Here is a 19,230-nt window from a genome sequence, read left to right on the forward strand (position 1 = left end):
GGAACAGCACAGCAGAGAGTATGATAAATCACTGTTGTGACCACCCAGACACATAATTTTCCCCAGATATGCATATGCTATGGGCTGGAGGGGGGCGGGGGAGGGAGGGAGATCGGAACAGACATATATGTGCAGACATAATTGCAAATAGCTTTTTGTTTGTGATTTATTTTGCAGAAAACACTTGTATGAATTAGATCTCTATCCCCAATCCATACACTAAATCATTTTTTTTACTCCATAACACTTAGAAGGAAAAATTTATGGCCCAGAATGTGCACCCACAATAATGGTGAAGTTATCAGCACTCATCATTAGAATAGAAGAAATCTGAGAACTACTTCTCGAGTATTTCTGGAGGGCTTGATTATTTAGGACTGAGAGGAGGAGACATTTCCTCACTCAGATTTCTGAATCTTTGGAATTCTCTGGTGGCGATTCTCCCAGAAAAATTCTAAGTGTCAAATTTGCATGAAAACTGGAGTAAATCATGCTGGTTTTTTTCAGCAGGAGTTTAAAAAAGAATCTCCCACACACTGTGCGCTGCAGAGTGCACCAGTGTGATTCACATTAAAAATGAGGGACGGGGCCTTTCCCGGCTGCTGAGGCCAGCAGCATAGCGCTGAGCAGGCCACTGCACTTCGCTGAGCTGTCAGTGCCGAGATCGGTGCATGGGCAGTGGCCCCTGTCTGCCAGCCTCCCGATTGCTGGCCAGCTTAATCGCTGGCCAGCCCCAGGACTCACACATCGCCGACCCTCCACACCCCGATCGCTGGCCCCCCAAACATGCCCGGGCCCAACCCCAGCCCCCCAAACATGCCTGGGCCCAGCCCTGATCCCTCTCTCCTGCACACCCCCCCACCCTTCCGCAGTCCCGACCCCGCCCCCAGCAGGCTGCCCCCCACCCCCCTCCCCAGTGGCCAGTCCCAATTGCTGGCCTCCCTCCCACGCCCACCAAGCCTGACTGCAGTGGCAGCGTGACCCCCCACACCCACCCATCGCCACCCATCAGATCCTGCCTATCATTAGGCTCCGCCCCCTTGGCACTGCCCCATGCCTCTTGGGCAATGCCGGGGGCCCAGGCTTGCACTGCTAAGGTGCCAATGCCCAGAGGGCACCCCCTGTGCCTGATCCTCGGGGGAAGCCTCACTGACCCACGTTCATTTCAGTAGGGTTGGACTGCCAGCTCCCTGCAGCTGGGGAGCTATTGTAAACCCTGCTGCAGTTAACCACTCTTGACCAGGTGAGGGGGTGGGGGTGGGTGGGGGGGGGGGGGGGGGGGGGGGGGGCGGTGGGGTGTGTGGGGGCGGTGGTGGAAATGCTAGGGGACCCGGAGATTTCAGTCCCGGGCCTGCTGATGCTATTGGAATTGTACGCTAATTCGAGGCTGCTAATTAAAAACCCGGCACTGGGAGACACACTCAGGGCCGGATATGGGGAGTGGGTGAGAAAGTGGAGTTGAAGCACAAGATCAGCCATGATTATAGTGAATGGCAGCGCAGACGTGAGGGGCCATATAGCCAGTCTACTGCTCCTATTTCTTATATTTTTATAAGGTTGATTGATGTTTGGATACAATATGGAATGATTTGATTTATAAAGCTGATTTATAAATCAAATCATTTATGAAATATTTATTTCAGTTTAGCATTGTGGCCAAGCAAATTCTGTGTTCGTCAGTAACGGAGAGAGAGTAACATGTGGGATTGTTGGGGAATGGGGAACTGGAGTTGCATTTACTGGTACTGCAGTCAAATGACTCAATCATGGGCTGCCTGGGTCAGAAAGGAATTGTAATAAAACCAGAAAGTGCCGGAAAAACTCAGCAGGACCAGCAGCATCTGTGCAGAGAGAAATAAAATTAACGTTCTGAGTCCAGAAAGGGGCTGCATTAGTTTCCTACTTTCTTCTTTCTCCTCAACTGGTCACCATATAGCAAACCCCAATGAGTCGCAGCACCTGCTTTTCTGAGTACTGGATGACTCCTCCCAGAGCAGTCTAGGCAGCGGAAATATTGTCATAGTGTCCCAATTGTCTGCTTTAAAACATTTGCTGCAGAATCATTGAGATCAGGACCAAGGCTTTCAGCACGCACCACATCACTAACTGTGGACTGCTGCAACTTGAAACAACTCGAGAAACCACCAACAGTCCGACAACCAGAGCAACTTCCAACAGAAATCAATCAACAGAAAATAAATGGCTGTCACAATCTGCCTACTCTGCATAGTTCTTGGTATTTGATCCCTGGGTGGACACCAACATCATCACCGTAATAGCCTAGAAGTGTGAACAAGCATCACAGACACCATTTTGGTGGCCAAATGGCACTCCACACTGAGAAAAATGAGTGCCGAGGAGCTGATTTTCACAATTAAAGTGCACAAAATCAACTTAAATTGACACTACCCCTAAGCTGCTGCCCTGTCCAGCTTTGGACTGAAGAAAGATTGACAATGCTGAGGTGTCTCTTGTTAACAAATTCCACTTATATCAGTGCCATAAAGATACTTTTTTAACAAAACAATGCTGAAAGATAGAGTGGATTTGGAATATTATCTCCCCTGTGAGGGTGGTTATCACAATGCCGAGATCAGACACAAATTTAGTGATTGAGTAAAACTGAAGAGGTTGTCATGGTGGAGTTCATGGAAGCTCAAGAAGAAACAACTGATCTAGCCCACTAGAAGCAAGATCAATAAGCACACAAAGCTGGAGGGAATGCACCGGAAGAATGGCTGGCAATTATGTCTACCTAGAGATGTGGATATAGTGCACAGTCAAGTGTGCTGTGATCCAGGGATATGAGGATTGATGGGTAGAAATAGGAGGTCACCCATTAACAGAATGCCTAATGTAGCAGAGAGGACTTCTTGGTTGTGACTGAAGAAGGATCATAAGGTTTAAAACTCAGTCACTACATGGTACACAGTAACCAATCATTACTTCTGAACCACCAGCTGAAGGTGTCATGGGATTAAAAGGTCGAAGGAGAAAGCTGTTTCTTAACTAAAGATGCTGCTGGACTAGTCTCAAAGATGTAGTGCACAGCAGGGTTTAACCAACAAATTTAATAATGAAAATTAGAGCTTACAGGCTAAATCTTTAGGGGCGGCACGGTAGCACAGTGGTTAGCACTGCTGCTTCACAGCTCCAGGGTCCCAGGTTCGATTCCCGGCTCGGGTCACTGTCTGTGTGGAGTTTGCACATTCTCCTCGTGTCTGCGTGGGTTTCCTCCGGGTGCTCCGGTTTCCTCCCACAGTCCAAAGATGTGCGGGTTAGGTTGATTGGCCAGGTTAAAAATTGCCCCTTAGAGTCCTGGGATGTGTAGGTTAGAGGGATTAGCGGGTAAATATGTGGGGGTAGGGCCTGGGTGGGATTGTGGTCGGTGCAGACTCGATGGGCCGAATGGCCTCCTTCTGCACTGTAGGGTTTCTATGATTTCTATGATTAAATCCTTTGGCACTTAATGATACAACACATCCTAACACTGAATAAAATTGAAAGTTATGCAGAATTGGAAAAATTGATGTTGAACATGCTTCAATAAAGCATTTATTAAGTCTACAAGAGTTTTATCTTTTTAAAAGCCGCTAGGAAAATGTGAGGTTCTTTCCTCTTGATTATTTGTATATCATAACAAAATTGGGAAAACAGATTGATAAGTTCCAAAGTCCAGCAATGGAAAGCATTTACAGTAACTGACAGTTGCTGCAGGCACAGCAACATAACCAATCAAGTTCTTTGATTATTATTTATGAAGCATATATTGTTTCAAAATCAAAAATTTCTTGAAATGCATGAATTAGTGACTAGATTAATAAAACAATAGCTTTTTACGATGAGAATCATAGAAATCCCACAGTGCAGAAGAAAGTAATTTGGCCCACTGAGTCTGCACCAACTCCCCAACCGAGCATTTTACCCATTCCCACTCTCCATAACCCCACGTATTTACCACACTAATCCCCCTAACCTACACATCGAGGGACACTAAGAGGCAATTTAGCATGGCCAATCCACCTAACCTGCATATCTTTGGACTGTGGGAGGAAACCGGAGAATCCAGAAGAAACCCACATAGACATGGGGAGAATATGCAAACTCCACACAAACAGTCACCCGAAGCTGTAATTGAACCCAGGTCCCTGGCACTGAGGGGCAGCAGTGCCAACCACAGTGCTTTTCTTTCACAAAACCTTCTATTTGGGTATAAAACACATTCAAGTCTCCAGTTTTTATTAAACCTTTATGCATACTGTCACAACAAAGAGAAATGAATTTTATGGTAGTTCTTTTGGGATAATAATTTAATATTACAATTAGCATTCCATTATATTTAGGGTGCATTTACACATCAACTTTAGTGTCACTAGGAGGTAATGCCTAACATTTGCTGAGGTAGTGCAGTTGGTGTGTAAACAGAGATGGTTGCTAGGGCTGTCAGAGTAGATTGCACTTGAGCTGATGAAGAGAAACCCACAGAGTCTGAGACTTTCACTGACAAACTGCAGATCACAGGCCAACATGTAAACATGGTGTCCTGAATTTATGTTCAGAGGTCCACAAACAGAGCAAAGGGTCTTTTATAACTCTGCAGCAAGTGAATTCAATGAGAAATATTGGAAGTTCCTCATAAGGGTGATGGATTTGGTATTGTTCATTGCTGATAACTGTTACAAATCGTTGTGGACACATATGTTCCAAATGTTGTTACATCATCACATTGACATAATGATGCAATCAGAGCAGTTTGCAAACCGGGAATGCAAGTTATGGCAATGCTAATATTATTTGGCTTTCCAAACTGTAAACTAACTAGGAAGCCACCTCAGTTCACTTATAAAGGCAAGATTAAATATTTCAAAATTTCTGGGAGGTCAAGTGAAATTGAAAACTGAAATCTGACAAAAAAAATGACAGTGTTGCAAAAATTTGAACTGGTGACCACTAACCTGTGTGATTCAGAGGATACAATAATCACTCTTGAAGGTATTGAACGGCGCAGAACATCCTGAAGCAGCTGTACCAGGTAGAAATGGCTCAAGTGGTTGACTTGAAAAGTGGTCTCTAAGCCATCCTCAGTCAATTGCCATGAAGAACCAAACACACCGGCGTTGCAGATCAATACGTGGAGAGGTCTGCGGAAAGAACAAAACACAAGTATTCTAAATCTTTAGGACCGAGAATAGGAGGAAGCTTTTGTTTTTAATGAGACTGTGAACTGAAGGAGAGACAGCCTGGATTTTACTGTTTCAATGTTCGCAAAACTGTCAACACTCACCATCATTTCTCGATATAACTGGCAGCAACTTCTGGCATCTGCATATGGGCAGTAGAAATCCAGAAGTTGCAGTTAGTTATTTAGTGTTCCTGCACATAGTTCACTGTTGAAATCCTCCCAGTTGCTAATCAATTCAAAATCACTGAATTGATGTGAACTTCCACTTTTTACACCATAATTCTCACTACAAAAACCTTGGGAGAAATTAGACCTTATGCTAATACCAAACTGTGTCATAATTGCTGCTGAGAAACCTATCTAACCCTGAAAGAAACTAATTAGTTATTTGAGTATCAAATTTCAAAATAATAATAAGATACAAAAGTCTGAGGTCACGTACAACCGACTCAAGAACAGCTTCTTCCCTGCAGCTGTCAGACTTTTGAATGGACCTGCCTCGCACTAAATTGATCTTTCTCTACACCCTGGCTATGACTGTAACACTACATTCTGCACTCTCTCCTTTCCTTCTCTATGAATGGTATGCTTTGTCTGTATAGCGTGCTTTACTTTTCACTGTATGTTAATACATGTGACAATAATAAATCAAATAAAAAATCAAATAATATCATAGATTCTTAAAGTAACAAAATAATTCTGCGGTTTCCTTACAATATTTCTATCTTTTCTCCCAATTTTTATTTTATTTTCTGTAAAACTATAAGTGAATGGTAAGTGTTGTTTGTTACTTTCTGGTTTGCATTGTGTGTGAGAATTCTTCAATGTAATTGGGTGTTTAACCTCCTTGATGAATTACAGTGGTGGACGCCAGAGATCCCATACACCTGACGGCGGGGTGAAATTAATGTCAGGTAAGGTGAAATCCATGACACAAAGGTCACAAGGTCTTTGGAGCCAGCTTTCTTCAAGGTCAGCAGCAAGTTCTGTCACTTCGCCACTGGTCTCAAAACCCAGGTCAATATCACAATTAAAGTTAAAGTAAAGTTTATTTATTAGTCACAAGTAAGGCTTACATTAACACTGCAATGAAGCTACTGTGAAATTCCCCTAGTCTCCACATTCCAGCGGTGCCTGTTCAGGTCAATGCACCTAACCGGCACGTCTTTCAGACTGTGGGAGGAAATCGGAGTATCCAGAGGAAACCCATGCAGACACGGGGAGAATGTGCAAGCTCCGCACAGACAGTGACCCAAGCCGGGAATCGAACCCGGGTCCCTGGCGCTGTGAGGCAGCCGTGCTAACCACTGTGCCACCGTGTCGCTAATTCATAGCAACATGGGAATAGACTAAGCATATGGTGGAGGGGATAGGCCGAAGACATTGGACTAAATGGCCTGTTTCTGTGTTAAAATGTCTATGCAGCTTGGAACATTCAAGGTATTTAAACATTTTTGTCAAGAATCTGTATCCTCTTAAAAGAAAACTGTAAAGTTTAAATGTACAAAGTTTTTTCAAACCATCTCATTCCAGAAAGAAAATGGTATAAACATCGTGACGGTTTTGAGATCTGAACATGTAAGCGATACTGAATTTTATTTCAAGCTATCACTTTACTTCTCAGCAGGTCATAACTGAGGTAATCAATCAAGATTTCACTAGACTGCACACAGAAGATGATGGTGAAAAAAAAACACAACTATTATGTTGTTAAAGTGTGTACAAGTCTGTACATTTTATATTTCGTCTCTTCCTTCAGAGGGTGTAGCAGTGAGGATATTTAACCTGAGAAAATTTAAATGTCATTTCAAACAATCCTTTCAATATTTGAGTGGTATTTTGGATGAATTGTGTAATTTTTCATGTTTAAAAGTAACCAAACAAACAAAACAAAGAACAAAGAAAATTACAGCACAGGAACAGGCCCTTCAGCCCTCCAAGCCTGCACCGAACATGTCACCCGACTGAACTAAAACCCCCTACCCTTCCGGGGACCATTACCCTCTATTCCCATCCTATTCATGTATTTGTCCAGACGCCACTTAAAACTCACTATCGTATCTGCTTCCACTACCTCACCCGGCAGCAAGTTCCAGGCACCCACCACCCTCCGTGTAAAAAACTTGCCTTGTACATCTCCTTTAAACCTTGCCCCTCGCACCTTAAACCTATGCCCCCTAGTAATTGCCTCTTCCAGTCTGGGGAAAAAAGCTTCTGACTATCCACTCTGTCCATGCCCCTCATAATCTTGTAGACTTCTACCAGATCGCCCCTCAACCTCCGTCGTTCCAGTGAGAACAAATCAAATTTCTCCAACCTCTCCTCATAGCTAATGCCCTCCATACCAGGCAACATCCTGGTAAATCTTTTCTGTACCCTCGGCATTTTGCTTCCTCCCCCGCTTAACTTTGAAAATACAGACATAAGTAAAATAATTGAGCACTATTTAAAGTGCAACTATTCCAAAAATTTAAAATACTGACATGTGCAGTCTCTGAAGGTATATTTAAAATGTATTGCAGTTATCCGTAGCATTGAATTTCTCCTGTAGAGGGCATAGGCATTCATTCCAAGACCACAAGGAGGAATCGGTCTTTGGCATTAGGTGGGTTTCATGGTTCACTTGGAGTTCAAGCATCATGGAGGATACAATAAGGGAGACCAATGGTCAATTCTTTAACAGCCCGTGCACCTCAGTTGTGTCATGCAGCTTGAGGTTTGTGAGCAAACAACTGGGATATGTAAGAAAGGCGGGGGGATTGTTGGGGGGGGGGATGGTGCGAAGAAGCAACTCACAATACAGATCTCGCCATTATGAACACAACTGTTATTCAGTATTCATGGAACAAATTTATTCCACAATTCCTCTTCTTAAATCCCCAGCCGTGGCATAAATTTACCCATCCTCTCCATTTTTATAAACTAAACCAAGCACAACATAGCAAAAAAAAAGTATTTTACCTGAATTTATTCATTTAAGATAAAATTATTGCTCTAATGCAAGTTGCTACAAAGTAGCTACAAGAAATAGCAAAATGTGGATCTCTGAGAAATCCTAACAACCCAAGGGTCCTTTAAAAATTTATGAACATTTGATAAGAACAGTACTATATTTTCCATAATGGTAATTTTACAACTGGAACAAAATGAAGCATTTAATTTGCGGACATAAATGTAGGACTTCAATTTCAGATTTTTATTGTTATTAATATTATGCTGAACAACTCAAATTCTGCAGTGGTCTGCCAGTGTCAGTCCAACTGCAGCAAAAAAAATTACTTCAATGATTAAAAAGGATCAATAAAAATGGTCAGCTCTGTTCATTCTAACAGGGTTACAAGAAGCTCACTAAATTTCACCTTTACTATGTAATCCACTTGCAAAATAATGGAAGTCTAAAATGTTAAACCATTTCATTTGGCCAAATTTGCACTTCCAATCTTTCTCAATTATAAACAACACTTGCTTGATGCCAGATTGGTTTTTCCCACTTTAATGCACCTAAAATTCAACATGAAACTAAATTTTCAGCCGAACTTGGATGCAAGTTCCTTTGATTGTTAAGATAATTATTAAGTGGATTCTTTGACTTCTAAACACACGTACCTGGCTGCCAGTCAAGGCCCAATCATTCCTCCTTTTGCTCATCTGTTATGCAATATCTCAACAAAACTTGGAAATATATCACCGTTCCTTCAGAGTGGGTGGGCCAAAATCCTGGAATTCCCTCCCTAACGGCATTGTGGGTCAACCCACAGAACATGGACTGCAGCGATTCAAGAAGTCAGCTCACCACCACCTTCTCAAGGCCAACAAGGGATGGGCAATAAAAATGCTGGCCAGCCAGCGATCCCACAAAGGAATTTTAAAAAAACTCTCCCGAGTCCATTTTACACAAGTGGCAACTTGGGGTGACCAAGTTTCAAAATCTTTACAATTTATGGGGCAATTTTCTGAATGTGTTTGTTCCACAGTTGACCCTGCGGTGGAGATGTATAATTAAAAGTTGATGAAACAGAAGTAGCAAGGTTCATGCGCCTGTTTGCTGCAATGGACAGCATGAAGGGAAAATGTGCATTTTTTAAAACAGCTGTGCCATTTTCTTTTGCAGTTAATCCAGATTTTTCAGTGTTATTTATAGATTTGCCACTAGCCCAAGAGTCGGGCAGGCAGGGTTAAAATTGTATCTAGAATGGGTGAGCACTTGGACAAGTATCAGACTAAATGAACGTTGTATGATTGATGGAACTATGACAAGTCGTGTTCCCCAGGAACCCAGTTTTTCAACATCTGTATCAATTATTTGGATGGAGGAAGAGGACCCTGTATATCCAAGTTTGCAGATGACCCGAAGTTAGGAAGGATGGTAAATTGTGTCGATATAACAGAGGGAGTTCAATGTGGGTAAGTGTGAGGTCTTCCAACTTGGCCTTAAGCATCCATTTATAAATCATGAACAGCTAGTGCAGCAATACAAAAAGATTAGTGTATTTAAAAACTAGGAGCAGAAGGAGGCCATCTGGCCCCTCGAGCCTGCTCCGCCATTCAATAAGATCATGGCGGATCTTTTTGTGGACTCAGCTCCACTTACCCGCCCGCTTACCATAACCTTTAATTCCTTTACTGTTCAAAGATTTATCTATCCTTGCCTTAAAAACATATAATGAGGTAGCCTCAACTGCTTCATTGGGCAGGGAATTCCACAGATTCACAACCCTTTGTGTGAAGAAGTTCCTCCCCAACTCAGTCCTAAATCTGCTTCCCCTTATTTTGAGGCTATGCCCCCTAGTTCTAGTTTCACCCGCCAGTGGAAACAACTTCCCTGCTTCTATCTTATCTATTCCCTTCATAATCTTATATGTTTCTATGAGATCGCCCCTCATTCTTCTGAATTCCAATGAGTATAGCCCCAGTCTACCCAGTCTCTCCTCATAAGCCAATCCTCTCAACTCCGGAATCAACCGAGTAAATCTCCTCTGCATCCCCTCCAGTGCCAATATATCCTTTCTCAAGTAAGGAGACCAACACTGTACACGTACTCCAGGTGTGGCCTCACCAGCACCCTATACAGCTGCAACATAATCTCGCTGTTTTTAAACTCCATCCCTCTAGCAATGAAGGACAAAATTCCATTTGCCTTCTTAATTACCTGCTGCACTTGCAAACCAACTCCTTGAGATTCCTACACAAGGACACCCAGGTCCCTCTGCACAGCAGCATGCTGCAATTTTTTACCATTTAAATAATAGTCCATTTTGCTGTTATTCCTACCAAAATGGATGACCTCACATTTACCAACATTGTACTCCATCTGCCAGACCCTCGCCCACTCACTTAGATTATCTATATCCCTTTGCAGACTTTCAGCGTCCTCTGCACACTTTGCTCTTCCACCCATCTTAGTGTCATCTGCGAATTTTGACACACTACACTTGGTCCCCAATTCCAAATCATCGATGTAAATCGTAAACAATTGCGGTCCCAACACTGATTCCTGAGGCACACCACTAGTCACTGATCACCAACCAGAAAAACACCCATTTACCCCCACTCTTTGCTTTCTGTTAGTTAACCAATCCTCTATCCATGCTAATACATTACCCATAACACTGTGCACCTTTATCTTATGTAGCAGTCTTTGGTGCGGCACCTTGTCAAATGCCTTCTGGAAATTCAGATACACCACATCCACAAGTTCCCCATTGTCCATTTAGTTTCGGGGGTTGGAATTCAGAAGTGCTGCTTTGGTTGTACATAACCTTTGAATGTTGCAATTTTTGGCCACAGAATCAGAGGAAACGCAGAATTCAAAACGCAGAATACTATGGATGCTGGAAATCTGAAAAAAAACATAAAATGCTAGGAATCAGGCAGCATGTGTGGAGGGAGAAACAGAGTTAACATTCCAGTTGATGATGAAAGGTCATCAACTTGAAACATTAACTCTGTTTGTATCAGTTGTATTGGTTTCAGAGCCAGTGCAGTGTCAATTCACCAGAATTGTAGTAATTTGCTCAATTTTACTGGATCTAAAGGGTTACAAAGAAAATAGAAGTAGGAGTAGGCCACCTGGCCCTTCAGGCCTACTCTACCATTCATCTTGATCATGGCTGATCATCGAATTCTATACCCTGATCCTGGCTTCCCCCCATATTCTTTGATCTCTTTAGCCCCAAGAGCGATATCAAATTCCTTCTTGAAATCACATAATGTTTTGGCCTCAACTACTTTCTGTGGTAGCAAGTTCCACAGATTCACCACCCTCTGGGTGAAGAAATTTCTCTCACCTCAGTCCTGAAAGGTTTACCCCATAAATTCAAACTATGACCCCTAGTTCTGGACACCCCACCATCGGGAACATTCTTTTTGAATCTACCTGTCTAATTCTGTTAGAATTTTATTAGTTTCTATCACCCCTTACACTTCTAAACTCCAATGAATACAATCCTAACCAACGTAATCTCTCCTCATCTGACAGTTCTGTTACAAGAGTGGATTATTAGTCCAGTGGAATACAAACCAAATCTTAAAAATATTAAGAGATGACCTAATAAAACTGTTCAAAATAATTAGATGTAATGAGGTGGATTTGAAGAAACTGCTGTGTTAGACTATGAATGACAACCTTCCTTTTCTGAGGAAGGATGTTCTTGCTCTCGAGGGAGTGCAGCGAAGGTTTACCAGGCTGATTCCGGGGATGGTGGGACTGATGTATGAGGAGAAATTGACTAGGTTAGGATTGTTTTCGCTGGAGTTCAGATGAATGAGGGGGGGTCTCACAGAGACGTATAAAATTCTAACAGGACGAGACAGGGTCGATGCAGGGAGGATATTCCCAATGGTGGGGGAATCCAGAACCAAGGGATCACAGTCTGAGGATTCAGGGTAGACCATTTAGGATGGAGGTGAGGAGAAATTTCTTCACCCAAAGAACAGCGAGCCTGTGGAATTCATTACCACAGGAAGTAGTTGATGCCAAAACATTGAATGTATTCAAGGGGTGGCTAGATATATAGCACTTGGGGTGAATGGGATCAAAGATTATGGGAAGAAAGCAGGATTAGGCTTGTTTTCGCTGGAGTTCAGATGTGCAGCCCACACTGACTGACCAAGATCAAGGAGACCTGAGCTTGTGCATAGCACAAGGAGCGAGAAGATTAGTCTAGGCATTATATATAGTCTAGCCATGGTAGTGATGAATGGCGGAGCAGACTCGAAGGGCTAAATGGCCTCCTCCTGCTCCTATCTTCAATGTTTGTGTGTTAAAACATGCAAAGGAAGTGCCTCTAAATAGCTTTGTTTCATCGAGGCACCCAGCTAAAATCTCATTAAGTGACTGTGTTGACAGCCAGGCAGTGTAAAAAGTCGGTAAAGATGTTTAAATCCTGCGCAAAAGCGCTATGCCTGTGTGTGCGTCAGGACCTCCACAGGATCTGGATGTACAACTGCAGTGAACGCCACTGCAGCAACTCTCTCTTCAATTCAGAAGTTCCTGACCTATTTCTTTGGCTGGGAGAATCCAGCACAAGGCAGGGCATAACCTTAAATTAGCAGCAAAGCCATTTAGGAGCAAAGCCAAGAAACATTGTTCGCACATAAAAGCTGGTGGAAATCTGGAATTCTCTCCCCCAAATGGTTGTAGATGCTAGGCCATAGAAATTTCCTAGACTAAGATTGATGGATTTTTATAAGAGTCTCAGAGGATATGAAGCAAAGACAAGTAAATGGAGTTGAGGTACAGATCACCCGAACTGAATGGTCGAGCAGGCTCGTGGGGCTGACATCCCTGATAGTTAAAAACTGGCAACCACTTCCATGATGCGAGTTATGCCATGTAAGAGAGAGAGGGAGACTTTTTTTAAAATTCCAATTAACTTCAAACTTCCATTTACTGCAAAAATAAATAAACTAAAGTGCTTTTGTGTTGGTTTTCTTCCAAAAAATTAGAAATTATTAGGGCTGATAGCATCACAGGGAAAAATGTCTTGGAGGAGTGATTGAGTCCAGGATACAGAAAGAGATGAATTAATATCTGCAGAGACAGTCATTAACGCAAACGCTTTAGGGATTGGGTGATCTCAACTGCGTGTTAACTCATCTCCCTCACACTGTCAGGCTCAGTTACTCCTCCCTGCCAGTTCCTGAGCAGTCATTGCTGGGAGAAATATGTTCAAGTTGACAGAAGAAAACAAAAATCTAAATCTGAAAGTTGAATAAAATTTACTTTGCAACGCACTTGCATTTTCCACTAAAATTTTGAAACAGAACTTGTTAAAAAAAACACGGAAAGCAACACATTTCTGCTTCTAAAAGACTTACGACATGATTTTTAAAAAAATTCAACTATTTATTTTATCCTTTGCTGAAACAGCAAAAATGTTAAACTTTCGCATGTGTCTATTCATTGCATGCATTTTATTACCACCTTGTCTTAAAAATAATTGTCATCTGAACACGGTAGCACAGTGGTTAGCACTGCTGCTTCACAGCTCCAGGGACCTGGGTTCGATTCCCGGCTTGGGTCACTGTCTGTGTGGAGTTTGCACATTCTCCTCGTGTCTGCGTGGGTTTCCTCCGGGTGCTCCGGTTTCCTCCCACAGTCCAAAGATGTGCGGGTTAGGTTGATTGGCCATGCTAAAAAAAAATTGCCCCTTAAAGTCCTGAGATGTGTAGGTTAGAGGGATTAGTGGGTAAATATGTGTGGCTAGGGCCTGGGTGGGATTGTGGTCGGTGCAGACTCGATGGGCCGAATGGCCTCCTTCTGCACTGTAGGGTTTCTATGACGAACACATTGCTCCAAATACTATGGTTGGAATGTTTAATAGACAGTTTAACATTGTTGTTGGAGTAATCAAAATTTTGAGTCAGGTATTTGATTTTTAAACAGCATCCATTACTTCTACAGTACTGCCTCTTCCATTAGAGATGAGCTTCAGTACCATACAATTCTTGTTTTAAACAGAAGAGGCCATTGATCACACATAGCTACTATATTTTGCTGTTGTAAGGACACTGTTAAGTTCAATCAGTAAACATGACCATCTTTAAGAATAGATGCTGGAAACAAGTGCAAGTCCCATTTGTGTCAATAATCTAGAACTTCTAATTGTGGGTACCTCAATTTACCATAAACAGATGGTTACTTCAATCAACATGCAGAGTACTGTCCATCAAGTCAGACACATGTTGGATCCAAGAAGCAGATGCTAAAAATGGAATATCAGCCACCCTGTATTTCAGGCAAACCTTATTACAAACATAAGAAAATGAAGATTGTGTGTTACCATTGGTATTTGTCTGTTTTCTAAAAAAAAACTGTTCTTGTCTACCCACTATAGTAACTTTATTTTGTTTAAAAAGCATAATTAAGAAATGCTAGAGAACTATTTAGGAAAATATTTCAGGAGCAGTATGGTGAACAGGAGAGAACAAAATCAGATGTGACTGTTTGAAGACACAAACCTCTCTACTATTGTCCAGTTGGGTTGGGCTGCACTTCTCAGGTTATCCTTATCTCGCCAATCGTAGTCAAAGACAGAAAAACTTTCAATGGCCTCCCTTCCTAAACTGCATGGTTACCTCTGGTGTCTTCTATGAAACTAGCCTTCGCCTGCCTGCCATCTCCCCCTGCCCCAATTCCTCATCCACATGCTGCCTCAGCAGCATCATCCAATCATCCAACAACTGTGCTATTTTTCACATGTACACTAATGGCACCCAGCTCCACTGAACCACCATCTCTCACAACCCCTCCAGTCTCCGGAACGGTCAGACACTGCTTCTCCGACCATCCAATTCTGCGTGAGCAGAAATTTCCTCCAAGCATTGGGAAGACCAAAGCCATTGTCTTTAGTCCCCACAACAAACATTCTTCCCTAGCCATTGAGCCCATCCCTCTCTTACTGAAAACTAGCTGAACCCTGATATTCACACCCTCGGTGTCATATTTGAGATGAGCTTCCAACCATATATCAATGACATCTCTAAGACTGCCTAATTTCACCTCACGCATAATTCCTGACACCGCACTGCCTTAACTGAACTACTGCTCAAACCCTCAACCCTTTGCTACATCTCAACTTGACTATTCCAATTAATTTCTGTCCAGTCTCTGAATTTCAGTACTTTGTATATGCCTGACATCATTCACAATTCTATTCTCTGTGACTTGACCATTCACCCATCCCACCCCTATCCACGGATAACATCCATACTCTTCTGGTTAAGCAAGGATGTGATTTTAAAAGTCTCATTTTTTTCAAAGCCTTCCACAGTCTCGTCGATATCTCTGTAATCTCCTCTAGCTTCCTAACTCTTGAGAAATTTGCATTTCTCTCATTCCAGCCTGTTGAGAGTCCCTGATCGTAATCACTCAACTACTGGTGGCCGTGTCTTCAGCTGCCAAGGTTCAAAGCTCTAGAACTTAGTCCCCAAACCTCTTCACTTGCATTTCTTCTAAAAAGCTCCTCCAAATCTACCATTTGACCAAATCTTTGGTCATCTGCCCTAAAATCTCCTTATGTGTCAAATTTTGCTTCATAACAATAGTGGTGTGACTTGGGATGTGTTTTTAAAAATTAATTTACAGGATGTGGGTGCTGTTAGCTGGGCCAGCATTTATTGCCTATCCCTAACTGCCCTCCAGTTCAGAGGGTATTTAAGAGTTAACCACATTGCATTATTGCGTTAAAGTTGCTCGATAAATACAAGTTGCTATTACAGTTAAGTTCAACATTCCAACTGGCAAATCATGGGAGAATGTTGGAGGAAGCCCAAGGAAAGAAAGAGGTTAATTTCAGAGCACAGGTTATTTCAAATTAATTAATGTTCCTAATAATACTACCTTGGAAGACACCATTTTGTAAGTTTTTTTTTTAATGCTCTAACTATTGAGGGATGAATAGTTCTACATGACTTCTGGAAATCAGTAACTCAAGTTACAAATTCAACTTTAGTTGTAAAGTAAATTCAGATCTGATATTGTTTCAACAGTGACTTGAATCACTTTAAAGATCAATCCAGACTGAGATAACCTCAGTCAATATTGCATCAAAGCTCGTGATGGATATCAGCATATAATTTGCCTTTGACCCAGCTGCTTGCTCAGAAGATGATGAAGTTTGGTAGAAGTCTTTGTGAACTTAAATCTAAATAGGTCAATTCAAAATTCAGTAGTCAGTGTCTGAACTAGAAACTGTTACAAACAGGAGAGAGAGCGACAATGTGTACTCCTTGCCTCTCACCGATTGTCAGTAAGCAGAAGGCCTTGTGAGTTATTTTTAATGTAAACCGTGGTGTGTTTTCCCAAACCTACAGTTTGTGATCCAATTTATTAATAACTCGCAGTAAACCCGTATTATGATTAACTCAGAAGGTTAATCCATTTCACATTTAAAACCTGAACGAGGAATGTGTGCAATGTCCCACTCCATCACATACACACAGTAAAGGGAGATAGAAAAAAAGAGTTTTACAACTATGGATAACAATAGTACAAGAATCACAGAAATGCTTTCCAGACTCTGAGAAGTAGAAGTCTTGTTTTCCTTTGTGGTGGAATTCAGTCTCCTGAGTTTCTGATTGGAGACAACAGTACGAAAATCAGTGAAAGACATGACGCTGCAGCATGATGGACTTTCTGTGCTTGGACCAATTGGAAGACATTGATCAGAGACTTTTAAAATTAAGCAGGCTTCCAGGAGTTGAGAGATGGTAACTGGCTGCTTACTCAGCTGGGTTGCTTCGAGGCCTTTCCAGCTGATGTTAAAAGAGCAATGTGAGGAATTTTCATTTCTCAAAGGAATATGGAGATTTCAAAATGGTCACTCAAGTCATGTGACCTTCTTTCTCCACAATAATTTTAAAGGGATGTTTATCCAGTGTCTGGAACTGGCTTTGATTTCAGTTAGAATCATAGAAAAATCATTGAATCCCTACAGTGCAGAAGGAGACCATTTGGTCCATCGAGTCTACACCGACCACAATCCCATCCAGGTCTTATCCCTGTAACCCCATGTATTTACCGAGCTAATCCTCCTGACAATAAGGGGTAATTTACCATTGTCAATCAACCTAAATTGCACATCTTTGGACTGTGGGAGAAAACCGGAGCACCCGAAGGAAACCCACGCAGACACGAGGAGAATGTGCAAACCCCACACAGACAGTGACCCAAGGCAGGAATTGAACCCAGTTCCCTGGCACTGTGAGGCAACAATGCTAATTACTGTACCATCGTGCCACTCTTCCTATGTAACTATATCTCTACTTTATGTATTCAAACTCATCTTCTTGATCATTGTTTATGGTCCACTGAGCACACTGCCTCTATTATAAAAAGTCAAGAATTGCTTTGAGTCTTGGTTCTTCTTATGGTATTTATCCAGCATGACAATGCATAGACTCGAAAGCGACCTCCCTCGCTCTGTTTTCATCTATTGCCATTAAACCAGAGCCCTCATTTACATGGAGACAAACTTAAATAAGGAAGAACATAGAAAAGGCAGGTAATCTGCCTCATTTCTTTATTTTCTTCATCCCACACCTTCTAAAGTTTATTTTTTAAAGTTTAACGTTTATTTATTAGTGTCATAAGTAGGCTTACATTAACACTGCAATGAAGTTACTGTGAAAATCCCCTAGTCGCCACACTCCCCATCTGTTCGGATACACCGAGGGAGAATTTAGCATGACCAATGCACCTAACCAGCACGTCTTTCGGACTGTGGGAGGAAACCGGAACATTCAGAGGACACGGGGAGAATGTGCAGACTTCACACAGACAGTGACCCTAACCAGGAATTGAACCCGGGTCCATGGCACTGTGAGGCCTACCAATAGAGATAGGCTAGTCATCTACTTTTAAAAAATATGCTTCAGTGAACAATGCCGCAGAGAATCCTTATCAAATAAATGAAACCATAGCACCGACAGTCCGGTGTGACTCCCTTACAGACAGATTCTAAAGTAATTGGTTCATTGTGGATAGCAATGCATAATGGAATGGTTCTGGTGCATTATGACTAAAATCGAACAAGCAACACTACTGGATCTAGCATTCCAAAATGATCCTTTGTTTCTGACAGCAATAACTAGTTTTAGGAATCCACTATTACATTCAGAGCATGGATGCAATAATGGTCTATTCAAAGGTATCTCCAGCATATATTAATATGATCAACACCAATATCTGTCAAATGTATCAGTGGTATCTAGGAGAAAATTAACAATGTTGGAATAGTCGACATGTTTTTCTATTTAAAAATCTATGATGCATTTTCCTCCTCTCCTGATATTTAAATTTTTCAGGGCCAAAACTCTGCTTGTCTATAACATGTCATAGCGTGGAGGGTGGAATAAGACTGACCTTGGGAAACTTGCCTCCAATGTTCTTTCACCTCACCTTGTGATCAAGTAACTGGCCCCCATTTTGAACCATTCATTATTATCTCTTAAATAGGTAGGTTGCCTAATCTGGATATATTTTGTCCTTTCTGCAGAAACTAATTAAAAATGTGGCAGACCCACCAATGTGGGGACTGTGCAAGAAATCTGTGTATCAATCATTGTGGAATGTGTATCCAGTTTAAATATTTTGGTTTTGTTTAAAGGTTCACCAAAGTCCTCCAAACAGCCCAAAGCTAGTATTATACCATTCAGTGCCAGATCTTTCTAAGGTGAGAGGCACACATTGGGATTTTTTTCATTTTCACTGATTGCATTCCAATTATCATCTTGAAATCTTTCCCTTTCTCTCTCTGGGTATTTCAAGAATGTTTCTCCCCCACCTCCACCCCTCTGAACCTTTCAATCCACTGACAGGGTGTTCCAAGGGGACATTTTGGCACACTCCCATGGTATCCTGATTTAGAAAGTATGTGACATACTGAGGTGCTTAATCAACCCTAGCTACTCAGTACTGTTGGGTTAAGGTGCCTGAGGTACAGGATGGAGTAATAATAACTCGTCCTCTCTCTTATCCCGTCCTTTGAGGTTAGTAAATATATTGTCAAGATCAAAGCCGCCTTTTTCACTGATTCTAGGAACAT

At 42.0% G+C, this 19,230-nt stretch overlaps 1 protein-coding gene across 2 annotated transcripts in view; it reads right to left on the reverse strand.

Annotated features, from left to right (window-relative positions):
• Positions 1-19,230, reverse strand: part of wwox (WW domain containing oxidoreductase) — a 924,282-nt gene that overhangs the window by 596,462 nt on the left and 308,590 nt on the right. For both annotated transcript variants that reach the window (XM_078210560.1, XM_078210561.1), the window contains exon 7: positions 4,956-5,141. In XM_078210560.1, coding sequence (XP_078066686.1) covers positions 4,956-5,141 — 186 coding nt within the window. The remainder of the gene's footprint in view (positions 1-4,955; positions 5,142-19,230) is intronic.

Source organism: Mustelus asterias, chromosome 4 (genome assembly GCF_964213995.1).
Source record: "Mustelus asterias chromosome 4, sMusAst1.hap1.1, whole genome shotgun sequence".
NCBI classification, from domain to species: Eukaryota; Metazoa; Chordata; class Chondrichthyes; order Carcharhiniformes; family Triakidae; genus Mustelus; species Mustelus asterias.